At 39.1% G+C, this 12,597-nt stretch overlaps 1 protein-coding gene across 1 annotated transcript in view; it reads left to right on the top strand.

Annotated features, from left to right (window-relative positions):
* LOC124802854 (protein CASC3) overlaps window positions 1-12,597 on the top strand; it is a 110,822-nt gene that overhangs the window by 57,767 nt on the left and 40,458 nt on the right. Inside the window, exon 8 of the mRNA XM_047263877.1 lies at window positions 18-337. Within this exon, the coding sequence (XP_047119833.1) occupies window positions 18-337 (320 nt within the window). The remainder of the gene's footprint in view (window positions 1-17; window positions 338-12,597) is intronic.

Genomic DNA, 12,597 nt, shown 5'->3' with positions numbered 1-12,597 from the left:
ATGGTTGTTTGTTGCAGGATATGTCCAGCAACCTGTGTATGCAGAGGCACCCCCACCGCCTCCTCAGCAGCCACCACCCCCACCGCCTCCACAACCTGCTCCTATGATGCCTCATCATCAGCCACCTACGTTTCCACCTCCGTATGCATCACCTACAGCATATATGCAACCAGTACCTGCACCACCACCACCACGTATTTTGCAGCCTCCTCATGGTCCACCACCAGGACCATATGTACAGCCACCACCACCGACTGCTCCAATAATAAATTACATACCAGCTCAGGGACAGTTCCCACCCCAAGGGTATCCTGCCTTCCAAGGTTATGCACCTGTGGTAAGTGTGGTTACCTCCATTCTTATTTTCGTAATTAATAGAATCATTATTCTATTTTTTTATAATTTTACGGTTCTTATATTCGTTTCCTGTACAGGGTGAACCCAAATTTTTCCAGTAAAATTTTGGAGATTGTTCAGAGATATTTTCTAAGTATTTTAATCCAAGGGACCAGGTACATCTGGCAGCTTGTTACAGAGTAATTACATTTAGTTTGATTTTTATCTCCCTCCCTCCTCCCCCCCCCCCCCCCCTACCTTTGCATCTGTGTTGCACTAATAATATCAGCCTAAAAGTGCAAATGTCAACAGCGTGCATTGTGTGTCTCCTTTGAAAACTTTCTCTGTGCAGTCATGTATAGCAGGATCAGAATGTCTCGAGTGTTTATATTGACCTTATAGCAGGATTTATTGATGTTGCAAGATGGTTGACAGTGCAGCTGGTACATAGAACCAGATGGTAGATCATCGTGGAACCATAGAGGCTGAAACAAATAACAGCATGTTTGTTGGTCTCAATTTGTACAGCAGTTGGAAGCTTCGTCTTGCTGAGGTCAGCAGTGCAGGCTGGTTCTGTATGGTGGTGATTGCTTGGTTCATATTTGGTAGCAGGAGGTGGCCAGTGCACAAGGCCACTATAGAGCTGTGTCAGGTCAGACAGATAAAAGGCATGCCATGTCAACAAACTCCTAAGTTAGTCAGTCATACCATTTGGGACAAATGTGTGATCGGCTTGTAGCTTGTGGGCCTACGAACCAAGGACACTCGACCTAGGATGCAGGATCAGTGGTCCGTGAACACAAGCCTGCAGTAGCAGAATGCATATGTGCAAACCAGGCGGCAGCTTGGCAGCAAGTGAGATGCAGGTAGCACCGAGGCAAGAGCTGCAAACCGCAGATCCCAGGTAGGCATCCTGAAGTCACTAGGGATCAGCCAGTAGATTGGACCCGGATGGGAACATCTGTTTTTGCCCCCAGCTCCATCAGCACTAAGCAAAGCACATAGTCCAACAACTAGTGGAGGCAGCATCTATTAATAAGTAGGTAGCATGACCTACATCTTGTTGATGACTGGCCGCAGACAGTGACAGATAGTATAGCTGGAGCGAGCAGTATTTATGGCCTCTCAACCAGTCCTATTGTGACAGGACTTCATTTTTGACCTTGTAGATCACAGAAGTGGCACAATGCCATGCCTAGTCACAGTTTAATCTGGCTCACTGCTGCAACGGTCTGGCCTTCGTACTGAAATGTTTCTTCCTACTTTTTCTGTTTTTTTCGTAAATGTTGATAGATAAAACAATTCATTAGTCAGTCTGTAGAATTTTCGTAGGTTAATTTTTCAAAGTACTTGGAATATATTTATCGATCTCACTACATGTGCTGTAAAGTTCCCATTCTCTTCTTCTTTTGCTTCGAAAGAGATTTCTTTTGTTCAATGTATCCATTGGAATTACACACAAAGATAATTGAACCTGACGTGTTACCTACAATATACAGTTCTGGATGATGACAGATCAACTACATCACTATGTATTCCAGTTAGACAAGAGAATGTATGAGGGTGAGTCAAATGAAAACCTTAAATCTTTTTTTAAATTTTATTATTGTGCAGAAGTGGTACAAAGCTGTATCACTTTTCAACATAATCTGCCCCACACTCAATGCAAGTCCTCCAGCGCTTACAAAGTTCGTAAATTCCTTTAGAAAAAAATTCTTTTGGTAGTCCGCGCAACCACTCATGCACCACGTGGCATACCTCTTCATCAGAACGGAACTTCTTTCCTCCCATTGCGTCTTTGAGTGATCCAAACATATGGAAATCACTTGGGGCAAGGTCTGGTGAGTATGGTGGATGAGGAAGACACTCAAAATGTAGGTCTGTGATTGTTGCAACTGTTGTACGGGCAGTGTGGGGCCTTGCATTGTCATGTTGCAAAAGGACACCTGCTGACAACAATCCGTGTCACTTTGATTTGATTGCAGTCTGCAGATGATTTTTTAGGAGATCTGTGTATGATGCACTGGTGACATTGGTCCCTCTAGGCATGTAATGCTTCAAAATGACGCCTTTTTCGTCCCAAAAGAGAGTCAGCATAACCTTCTCTGCTGATGGTTCTGTTCGAAACTTCTTTGGTTTTGGCGATGAGGAATGGTGCCATTCCTTGCTCGCTCTCTTCGTTTCCAGTTGGTGGAAGTGAACCCAGGTTTAGACCCCAGTAACGATTCTTGCAAGGAAGCCATCACCTTCTCGTTCAAAGTGTTCTTCACAGCATCTAGACGTCGTTCTCTCATTTCAGGAGTCAGCTGCTGTGGCATCCATCTTGCAGACACTTTGTGAAACCGGAGCACATCATAAACATGCTGCAATGTCATTCAGTGTCACTCGGTGGTTTTCCTTCACTATGGCTTCAAATGCTGCAATGTTCTGTGGAGTCACAACTCGTTGTGCCTGACCTGGACAAGGAGCATCTTCCACTGAAGGCACACCATTTGCGAACTTCCTACTCCATTTGTAGTCTTGCTGCTTTGAGAAACATGCATCACCGTGCTGAACCTTCATTCGTCAATGAATTTCAATAGGTTTCACACCTTCACTACGCAAAATCCGAATAACGGAACACTGTTCTTCCCTGGTGCAAGTCGCAAGTGGGGCGGCCATCTTTATACTGATACTGCGACCGTATGTGTGCATCTGCACTATGCTGCCTAGGCCATTCTGCACACTGTTTGTAGCACGCTTACCAACGTACAGGATAACGGCACAAAATTTCTATTTGTTATTACAAATTTAAGGTTTTCAGTTGACTCACCCTCGCACGTCTACTGGAGTCATCAAAACAATAACAATTGTTACAAATATATTCCAACAGCATTTGTTCTCTGATGAGTATTTCTTTGACATCATGGAGATCACATTCTCAACATGCCCTCAACTGCGGCACCACAGAGCAGATGCCTTCACCTGGCAGATAGAAGTGCCCATTCACAGTCAATCTCACCAATAGCAGAGAATCAATACAACTCTGATGAGCACAGAACATAAAACACCTCACGAAAGTGGGATGCTTCCAACTTACTTCCTACCATAACTGCTGAACAATTTCATCAGACAGTGGAGAGCAGGGAGGTGAGACATCTCCTTCCCAGTATGACAGATCACATGTCAGTACTGTAGTGCCTTCTGGTGCAAGGCGGGATGGCTGTGAGTCAGGATAGTGTGAGTGGGTTGTGGAAGTGAGGTGGGAGTCGAGGTGGCTCCAGAGGAAGGCAGCTGCAAATGTAACAAGTTCTTTTATTGACACACCTGAAGTGCTAGGTACTCAGTGACTGGCTGACTGCTGAATTCTGCTGGGCTGGCTGTCACAAATCCCACGTTTTTGACGTGTACACAGCCAATCTTCAGTGTTTCTTAAATGATTGTAAGGAAGCTATTCAGTAAAAAAAAATTGATTCTTGTACATCTTATAGTTTTATGATGACCTGCCTGCCACTTTTTTAATGGTCATAGCTTATTGTGATATGTCAAGATTAAGTAAACTATTGCAAGAATTTTTGAAAATTTGCATTGAAAAACTGGGGGCACAATGAATATGCATTTGGTGTATATATGCTGTGTATGAAATGTAGCTAACATATTGAATTATTCTTTAAAGTTGAAAGGATATTGCTGTCTATCATCAGTCTCAAGAAGATGAATTGTACGTAAAGCAGTTCCTTCCGATCACATGCACCAACAAAAACGGCAGACTGAAATACAACATTCCTCTTATCTCATAAATGCTTTGAGGTATGAAAACAGGATTTTGGTAGATAATAGTATGCACAGAGGATAATATTTTGCTGTGTGATTAATATGCAAAACTTCCACATCTAGCGTGACACTGAGGCAACTACAGATCTTTTTTCCCAATGAAATAACATAATAATAAGGGCAATCAATACCTAGTGAGACAAGATTTGTTGTGGGTTTTGCAACAATATAAGTGAAGAAATTACACATTTACTTTTATACTGAGAAGGGGCATTTTCATAAACAATTGATTTGTCTTGCCTTCAGTTGCTAGTTTAATAAAGCACTATTTCAGGATTCCGTCGCAGTTTCAACTACGTTAGAATGTTAGCAAGATGAAAATTACTAAACTGTGCTGTGTTTTGGCAAAAGAGGCAGATTTTAACAAGAGAACTTAAGTATTACTCAAGACTTTTTATTGATAATGTTTCCCTGAAGAAAAAAAGGAAGAAGAAGTGTGACAAAAATAAATCGCTACTTCCGTGAAAATTTCAATAGAATCCTATATCCCAGTACATTTTTAATTATGGATTATATGGATTCTAACTGCTCAGAGGATTTAATTTTTATATCTCAGTGATATGAGAAATATGAAATCATTTAAATTTGTAGAATTCTGTCAACTACTTGTCATAGAAATAAAATCCTTTAAACAGTTTACTCCATCAATCAAATGATTCATTATTAAAAATACAATGGGGTAAACGATTCCACTGAAATTCCGACAGATGTAGCAATTCATTTTATCCAAACTTCTTACTACCTTTATTTTTCTTCAGAGAAACGTTCAGTGACATATTTTGAGTGATACGTAAGTTCTCTTGTCGTCACATTAAAATCTGCTTCTTTTGGCAAAACGCAGCAGAGTTTATAAATATTCATTTCATTAATATTCTAATGCAGCTGAAATTGTGACATGCATGTAACTGCCTTGCTGGTGATAATAATTTTCAAATAAAAGTAAATCAAAATAAAAAGTCTTTATGGATGTTAACCTTGAAAATTGTAGATGGATAAAAAAGTTCTTAAAATTGGATGGGTGTAACTCACTCAACAACATTATTCTCAAATAATGAGAAAATACAGAATAAATGACAGGTGTACACAGATTTATTTGACATTAAGTCACATAGTTCAGCTCACAATCTCACATTTTACTAGTTCTCCTGCATATCTTGTGGGTCTTACATGCTCTTGCTAACAATTCGAACATTGTTGTATGTCGTATCTTATTTAATTACAATCACAGAAATTGTTCAGAATTACAGAAAATGTTATCATTGAGAGATTACAATTGAAATACATGAAATATGGTACATAGCCAAATACATAGTTGTCATTTTCATGGAAAAATGAGTAAAATGATTTAAATAAACAATGCTGATTACGTTTTTGTTAATTGTTTTGAAACTACACTATCCCAAGTATTCCTACCATGTTTCCTCCTTCAAGTGTGAGTACATTACAATGAGGTGACAAAAGCCATGGGACAGCGATATGCACATATGCAGATGGCAGTAGTATCACATACACAGGGTACAAAGGGGCAGAACATTGGTGGAGCTGTTATTTGCACTCACGTGATTCATGTGAAAAGTTTCAAACGTGCTTATGGTCACACGACATAAGTTAACAGACTTTGAATGCGAAATGTCAGTTGGAAGTAGATGCATGGCACATTCCATTTAGGAAACCATTAGGAAATTCAATATTGTGAGATCCACAGTTTCAGCAGTGTGCTGGCAATACCAAATTCACCATGGACAACACAGTGGCTAACAGCTTTCGCGTAACTACTGAGGGCAGTGGTGTTTGCGTACTGTTGTGAGTGCTAACAGACAAGCAACAGTGCGTGAAATAACCACAGAAATCAATGTGGTACATACGACGAACGTATCCGTTGGGGAGTGCAGCAAAATTTGGCATTAATGAGCTATGGCAGCAGATGACAGACGGGAGTGCATTTGTTAGCAGCACGACATTGCCTGCAGTCTCTCCTGGGCTCGTGACCATTTTGGTTGGACCCTAGACGACTTGAAAACCTTGACCTAGTCATGTGAGTCCCTATTTCTGTTGTTAATAGCTGATGGTAGGGTTCAACTGCGACACAGACCCCAAAAAGCCGTGGACCCCAGTTGTTTGCAAGGCACTCTGCAAGCTGGTGCTGGCTCCATAATGACATGGGCTGTGTTTACTCACGATGGACTGTGTCCTCTGGTCCCATTGAACCAATCATTGACAGAAAGTTGGTACATTCGGCTACTTGGAGACCATTTGCAGCCATTCATGGGATTCATATTCTCAAACAATGATGAAATTTTTGTGGATGACAATGCACTATGTCACAGGGCCACAATTGTTCGTGATCGATTTCAAGACCATTCTGGACAATTCATGTGAATGCTTTGATTGCCCAATTGTCTGATGTGAGCCCCATTGAATACTTATGGTATATAATCAAGAGGTCAGTTTGTGCACAAAATACTTCACTGGCAACATTTTCATGATTATGGATGGCTATAGAGGTAGTGTGACTCAATTTCTGCAGGGGACTTCCAACAATTTGTTGAGTCCATGCCAAGTTGACTTGCTGCACTATGCCAGGCACAAGGAGGTCCAGTATGTGATATTAGGAGGTATCTCATGACTTTTGTCACCTCAGTGTCTTTCCTCTTCTCTCTCTCTTCTTCTTCTTCTTCTTCTTTTACTACCTAGGTAGTAAAATAACCAGTGATGGACGGAGCAAGGAGGATCTCGAAAGCAGACTATCAATGGCAAAAAAGACATTGCTGGCCAAGAGAAGTCTACTAATATCAAATATCAGCCTTAATTTGAGGAAGAAATTTCTGAGAATTTACGTATGGAGTACAGCATTGTGTGGTAGTGAAACATGGACTGTGGGGAAAAACGGAACAGAAGAGAATCGACCCATTTGAGATGTGGTGCTACAGATGAATGTTGAAAATTAAATGGACTGATTAGATAAGGAATTAGGAGGTTCTGCGCAAAATCGGAGAGGAAAGGAACGTGTGGAAAACACTGATAAGGAGAAGGGACAGAATGATAGGACATCTCTGAAGACATGAAGACCGGCCTCATTTGAACTCTTCTGTTGGGAGAGTTAATTTGGAGTTGGAACGGCTGCTTGGGTCGGGTGCGGGGGCTCATATTGGTGTGGTTCCTGTTGATTATCTCAGTAGGTGGGACTATACCAGGCACGGCCTACATCTCAACAGGAAAGGGAAGGGGAAACTGGCTGGGGTAATAGCAGGAAATTTAAGGGGGGGGAGGCACTGCCATGAATGGTAAAATACCAGTGGTTACAGGTGTTGGAGCAGTACCTTTTTTAGGATAGGTAAGATAGAAAGATGTCAAGTTCTACGAGAGGTCAGGATTGAAACAAATCTTCAGTTTAGGAAAGAAATTAAACAGCACAATTCTAGCACATTGGATCACCAATCACAGCTATCAATTATAAATTTTCACCAATCACCAGAAATTTTATCTCCACCAAGTTGTATCTCAGTCCGAGGTAATTGCATTGATGAATTAAAGTCACCCAACCCAGTTGACATAATCTGCCTCTCTGAACACCATGTGACCACTGGTATAGGAACTAGGCCTAAGCACAATGAGAAACTCAGACAGGAGAGTACTGCAAATGTTAGAATAAGGAAAGGTTCTCATAAAAGTATAATTAAAAATAATGTAAGTATAATTCATCAAAATATTGGGAGTTTAAGGAATAAAGTAGATGAGCTTCTGGTTTGTTTAGAAGATTTAGAAGCTGAGAATGAAATAGATATACTATGCCTGTCTGAGCATCACATTGTTACTGATATGGATAAGGTAAATGTAAGTGGTTATAAGCTCTCTGCACATGTAATGAGAGAAAATATGGAGAAAGGAGGAGTTGCCATATATGTCAAAAGTTATCATTGTGCAAAAAGTATAGAAACAAAAAAGTTTTGTGTAGAGAAACATATAGAAGCATGTGCCTGTGAGCTTAAATTAAATAAAGGCACATTTATAATTGTAACTGTATATAGGTCCCCATCAGGAAATTTTCATCTATTTCTGAAAAATTTGGACTCCTTGTTGTGCTATCTGTCAGACAGGGGGAAGCAAATTATTATTTGTGGGAACTTCAATGTAGATTCTCTGAAAGAGGGTAATAGGAAAAATGACCTTGAAGTATTACTCGGTTCTTTCAATTTGACACCCGTTATTGATTTTCCTACTCGGGTGGTAAAGGATAGCAGCTCACTGATAGATAACTTCTTTATAGACCAAGATAAGTTTAACCAGATAAATGCTCAGCCTGTTGAGAATGGTCTTTCTGATCATGGTGCACAGCTAGTTACAATATATGACATAGCTCCATTCAGCAATACTAAACAGTCCTCCAAAGTAGTACGTTCAGTCAACGATTTAACAATTGCAAATTTCAGGGAAAGCCTACAGCAGTTAGACTGGGATGAGGTGTACCGTGAACCTGATGCCAATTTAAAATATAATTTATTTCATGACATTCTTGTAAATGCATTTGAAAACTGCTTCCCCAAGAAAATAGTTAAATATAATCGTAAGAAACCTTGTAACAAACCATGGCTTACTAAGGGTATAAAAATATCTTGTAACCGGAAAAGGGAAATGTATCTGACGGCAAGAAAGAGTAGTGACCCAGAAACTATCAAAAATTATAAAAACTACTGTGTTATATTAAGAAAAGTTATTAAAAAATCCAGGAGTATGTGTATCATGTCTGAAATCAGCAACTCTGATAATAAAATTAAAACAATTTGGAATATTATTAAAAGAGAAACAGGTCAACCAAGAGCAGAGGAAGACAGTATTACCATCAAATTGAATGAAAACTTTACGAACAAAAAGTCAGAAGTTGAAAATATTTTTAATAATCATTTTCTAAATGTTGTGGATATAGTAGGATCCAGGTGTTCATTAGAAGATGCTAGGCTGTTAATTGAAGAGGCCATACATATGCAATTTGATACAATTGAAATCTCACCCACTTCTCCCTCTGAAATTAGGAAAATAATAAACTTACTTAAAAGCAAAAACTCACATGGAATTGATGGCATTTCCAGCAAAATACTAAAAGCTTGTTCTCAACAGATAAGTAAGATTCTCAGCCACCTGTGTAATAGCTCTCTGGAACAGGGCATTTTCCCTGATAGACTGAAATATGCTATTGTTATACCTTTGCATAAAAAGGGGGATAGATCTGATGTCAACAATTACCGTCCAATCTCCCTTCTAACAGCTTTATCCAAAATTTTTGAGAAAGTAATGTATTCAAGAGTAGCTTCACATATCTGTAAAAATGAAGTACTAACAAAATGTCAGTTTGGTTTCCAGAAAGGTTTTTCAACAGAAAATGCCATATATGCTTTCACCAGTCAAATTTTGAATGATCTGAATAACCGAACACCACCCATTGGGATTTTTTGTGATCTCTCAAAGGCTTTTGATTGTGTAAATCATGAAATTCTGCTAGACAAGCTCAAGTATTGTGGCATGAGTGGGACAGTGCACAAATGGTTTAATTCGTACCTAACTGGAAGAGTGCAGAAAGTTGAAATAAGTAGTTCTCGTAACACGCAAAGATCAGCACATTCCTCAAATTGGGGAACTATCAAGAATGGGGTTCCACAAGGGTCAGTCTTGGGTCCTTTGTTGTTCTTATTATATATTAATGACTTGCCATTCTATATTCATGAAGAGGCAAAGTTAGTTCTCTTTGCTGATGATACAAGTATAGTAATCACACCTGAAAAACAAGAATTAACTGATGAAATTGTCAATACTGTCTTTCAGAAAATTACTAAGTGGTTCCTTGTAAACGGACTCTCACTGAATTTTGATAAGACACAGTACATACAGTTCCGTACAGTGAATGGTATGACGCCATTAATAAATATAGACCTTAATCAGAAGCATATAGCTAAGGTAGAATATTCCAAATTTTTGGGTATGTCCATTGATGAGAGATTAAATTGGAAGAAACACATTGATGATCTGCTGAAACGTTTGAGTTCAGCTACTTATGCAATAAGGGTCATTGCAAATTTTGGTGATAAACATCTTAGTAAATTAGTTTACTACGCCTATTTTCACTCATTGCTTTCATATGGCATCATATTTTGGGGTAATTCATCACTGAGGAATAAAGTATTTATTGCACAAAAGCGTGTAATCAGAATAATAGCTGGAGTCCACCCAAGATCATCCTGCAGACATTTATTTAAGGATCTAGGGATATTCACAGTAGCTTCTCAGTATATATACTCTCTTATGAAATTTGTTATTAACAACCAAACCCAATTCAAAAGTAATAGCAGTGTGCATAACTACAATACCAGGAGAAAGGACGATCTTCACTATTCAAGATTAAATCTAACTTTGGCACAGAAAGGGGTGAATTATACTGGCACTAAAGTCTTTGTTCACTTACCAAATAGTATCAAAAGTCTGACAGATAACCAACAAGTATTTAAGAAGAAATTAAAAGAATTTCTGAATGACAACTCCTTCTACTCCATAGAGGAATTTTTAGATATAAATTAAGAAAAAAAAATTTAAAAAAAAAATAAAAATAAAAAATAAAGAAAAACAAAAAACACAAAAAATAAAGTTGTTATATTAACTTAAGTATGTTGTTAAATTAACCTAATTATGTCATGTATTGGAAAATTCGACTCGTTCCACATCATTACGAAATATCGTATTCATGATACATGGAACTAGTATTAATCTAATCTAATCTAATCTAATCTGACCTCCGTGGTACTAGAGGGAGCTGTAGAGGACAAAGACAAAAGAGAGGAAGAGAGAGATTGGAGTACATCCAGCAAATAATTGAGGATGTAGTTTGCAATTGCTACTCTGAGATGAAGAGGTTAGCACAGGAGAGGAATTCGTGGCGGGCCACATCAAACCAGTCACCAGTCAAAAGACTGATGACCCCCCCCCCCCCCCCCCCCAAAAAAAAAAAAATGATAATAATAATTTGTACTGTCGAATCACACGTATGTGAATGATCTATTCCTTCGAATAACAAGTCGATATGCTTCTAATTTACGAAGAACACCAACGAAATTCAGAGAGAGCTAGAGACTTACACACTGAAAGGTATCCTCAACATACTCACCCTACACGTCGTATGTTTAAATATGTGTGTGATAAATTGAGAACAACTGGATCTTTAATGCATCGGAAACCTATCTGGCAAAGGAAAGTTACTAACGAGGAAACAGAAATTGGTACTCTTGCCACTGTTGTTCGAGATCCTTGTGTTAGTTCTCGTCAAATTGCAAGGGAATCTGGCATGAGCCAGAGTAGTGTTGTTTGTATTCAGCATCGCCATAAATATCATCCTTACCATATCGGTTGCCATCAAGAATTAACTGGTATGGATTGTATGCATGGCATTGAATTCTGCCGATGGGATCAACTTCAGATTCAGGATGCTGACACATTCATTAATTTGATTTTATTTACTGATGAGGCTGCATTCACGAACCGTGGAAATGTTAATTTGCATGCCATGCATTATTGGGCAACTGAAAATCCATGTTGGCTGGCAAGTTGCACACCAAAAACCGTGATCAGTGAATGTATGGTGTGGGATTCTGGAGGACAGAATTGTAGGCCCCTATTTCATCGAAGGAAATCTTAATGGTAGGAAGTACACCATATTCCTGCAAGAAACACTAGGTCTGTTATTGGAATAAATACCTTTAGGAACAAGGAACAGAAAGTGGTAACAACACAATGGGTGTCCAGCACATTTGTTGCTGATGGCTAGAAATGGGTTGCAGAGACAATTCCCAAATCGTATGATTGGACATACAGGAGATGGTTCGTGGCCAGCTCATTCTCCAGACTTGATGCTTCTGGATTTTTTTCTTGTGGAGATTCGTAAAATGCATTGTTTATAAAGACATTCCAACTACACCTGAAGATATGCAAGAGAGAATTTTCAGAGCATGTGCTTCACTAAGTGCCGAAGTGATAAGGAATACTGCTCAATCCATGATAAGAAGATTGCAGCACTGCATTGATACCAGTGGTCATCACTTTGAACACCTTCTGTAAATGGACGTTCATGCCACCTTTGTGACCTTCAAAGACCTTGCTGTTACACGTCATTGGATTCGTCTCGATAGCCCCTATCAGAAAATAGGTACCAAACTATAGCATCCCGTTTAAAAAAGCAAAGTTGACCTTCATGTCTCTGAAGCGACCCCACCTAGCAACAAAAAACCAAAGTCATATTATAGCCCCTGTTGTCCCGTGCAACTTTTGTCCCAAAAGCTTTTCAGCTCCTATCATACTTTAAGAGTTATTCTTGGTGGCAATAGTTAGTGAATCATCCTGTATAGTCCTGTAGCCTAAATAAACATTTTGTTTACATTGTCGGTTAGTTTCATGTTGTGAATTACAGTA

The sequence above is a fragment of the Schistocerca piceifrons genome, chromosome 6 (genome assembly GCF_021461385.2).
Source record: "Schistocerca piceifrons isolate TAMUIC-IGC-003096 chromosome 6, iqSchPice1.1, whole genome shotgun sequence".
Classification (NCBI taxonomy): domain Eukaryota; kingdom Metazoa; phylum Arthropoda; class Insecta; order Orthoptera; family Acrididae; genus Schistocerca; species Schistocerca piceifrons.
This window is presented reverse-complemented; position numbering and strand designations above follow the sequence as displayed.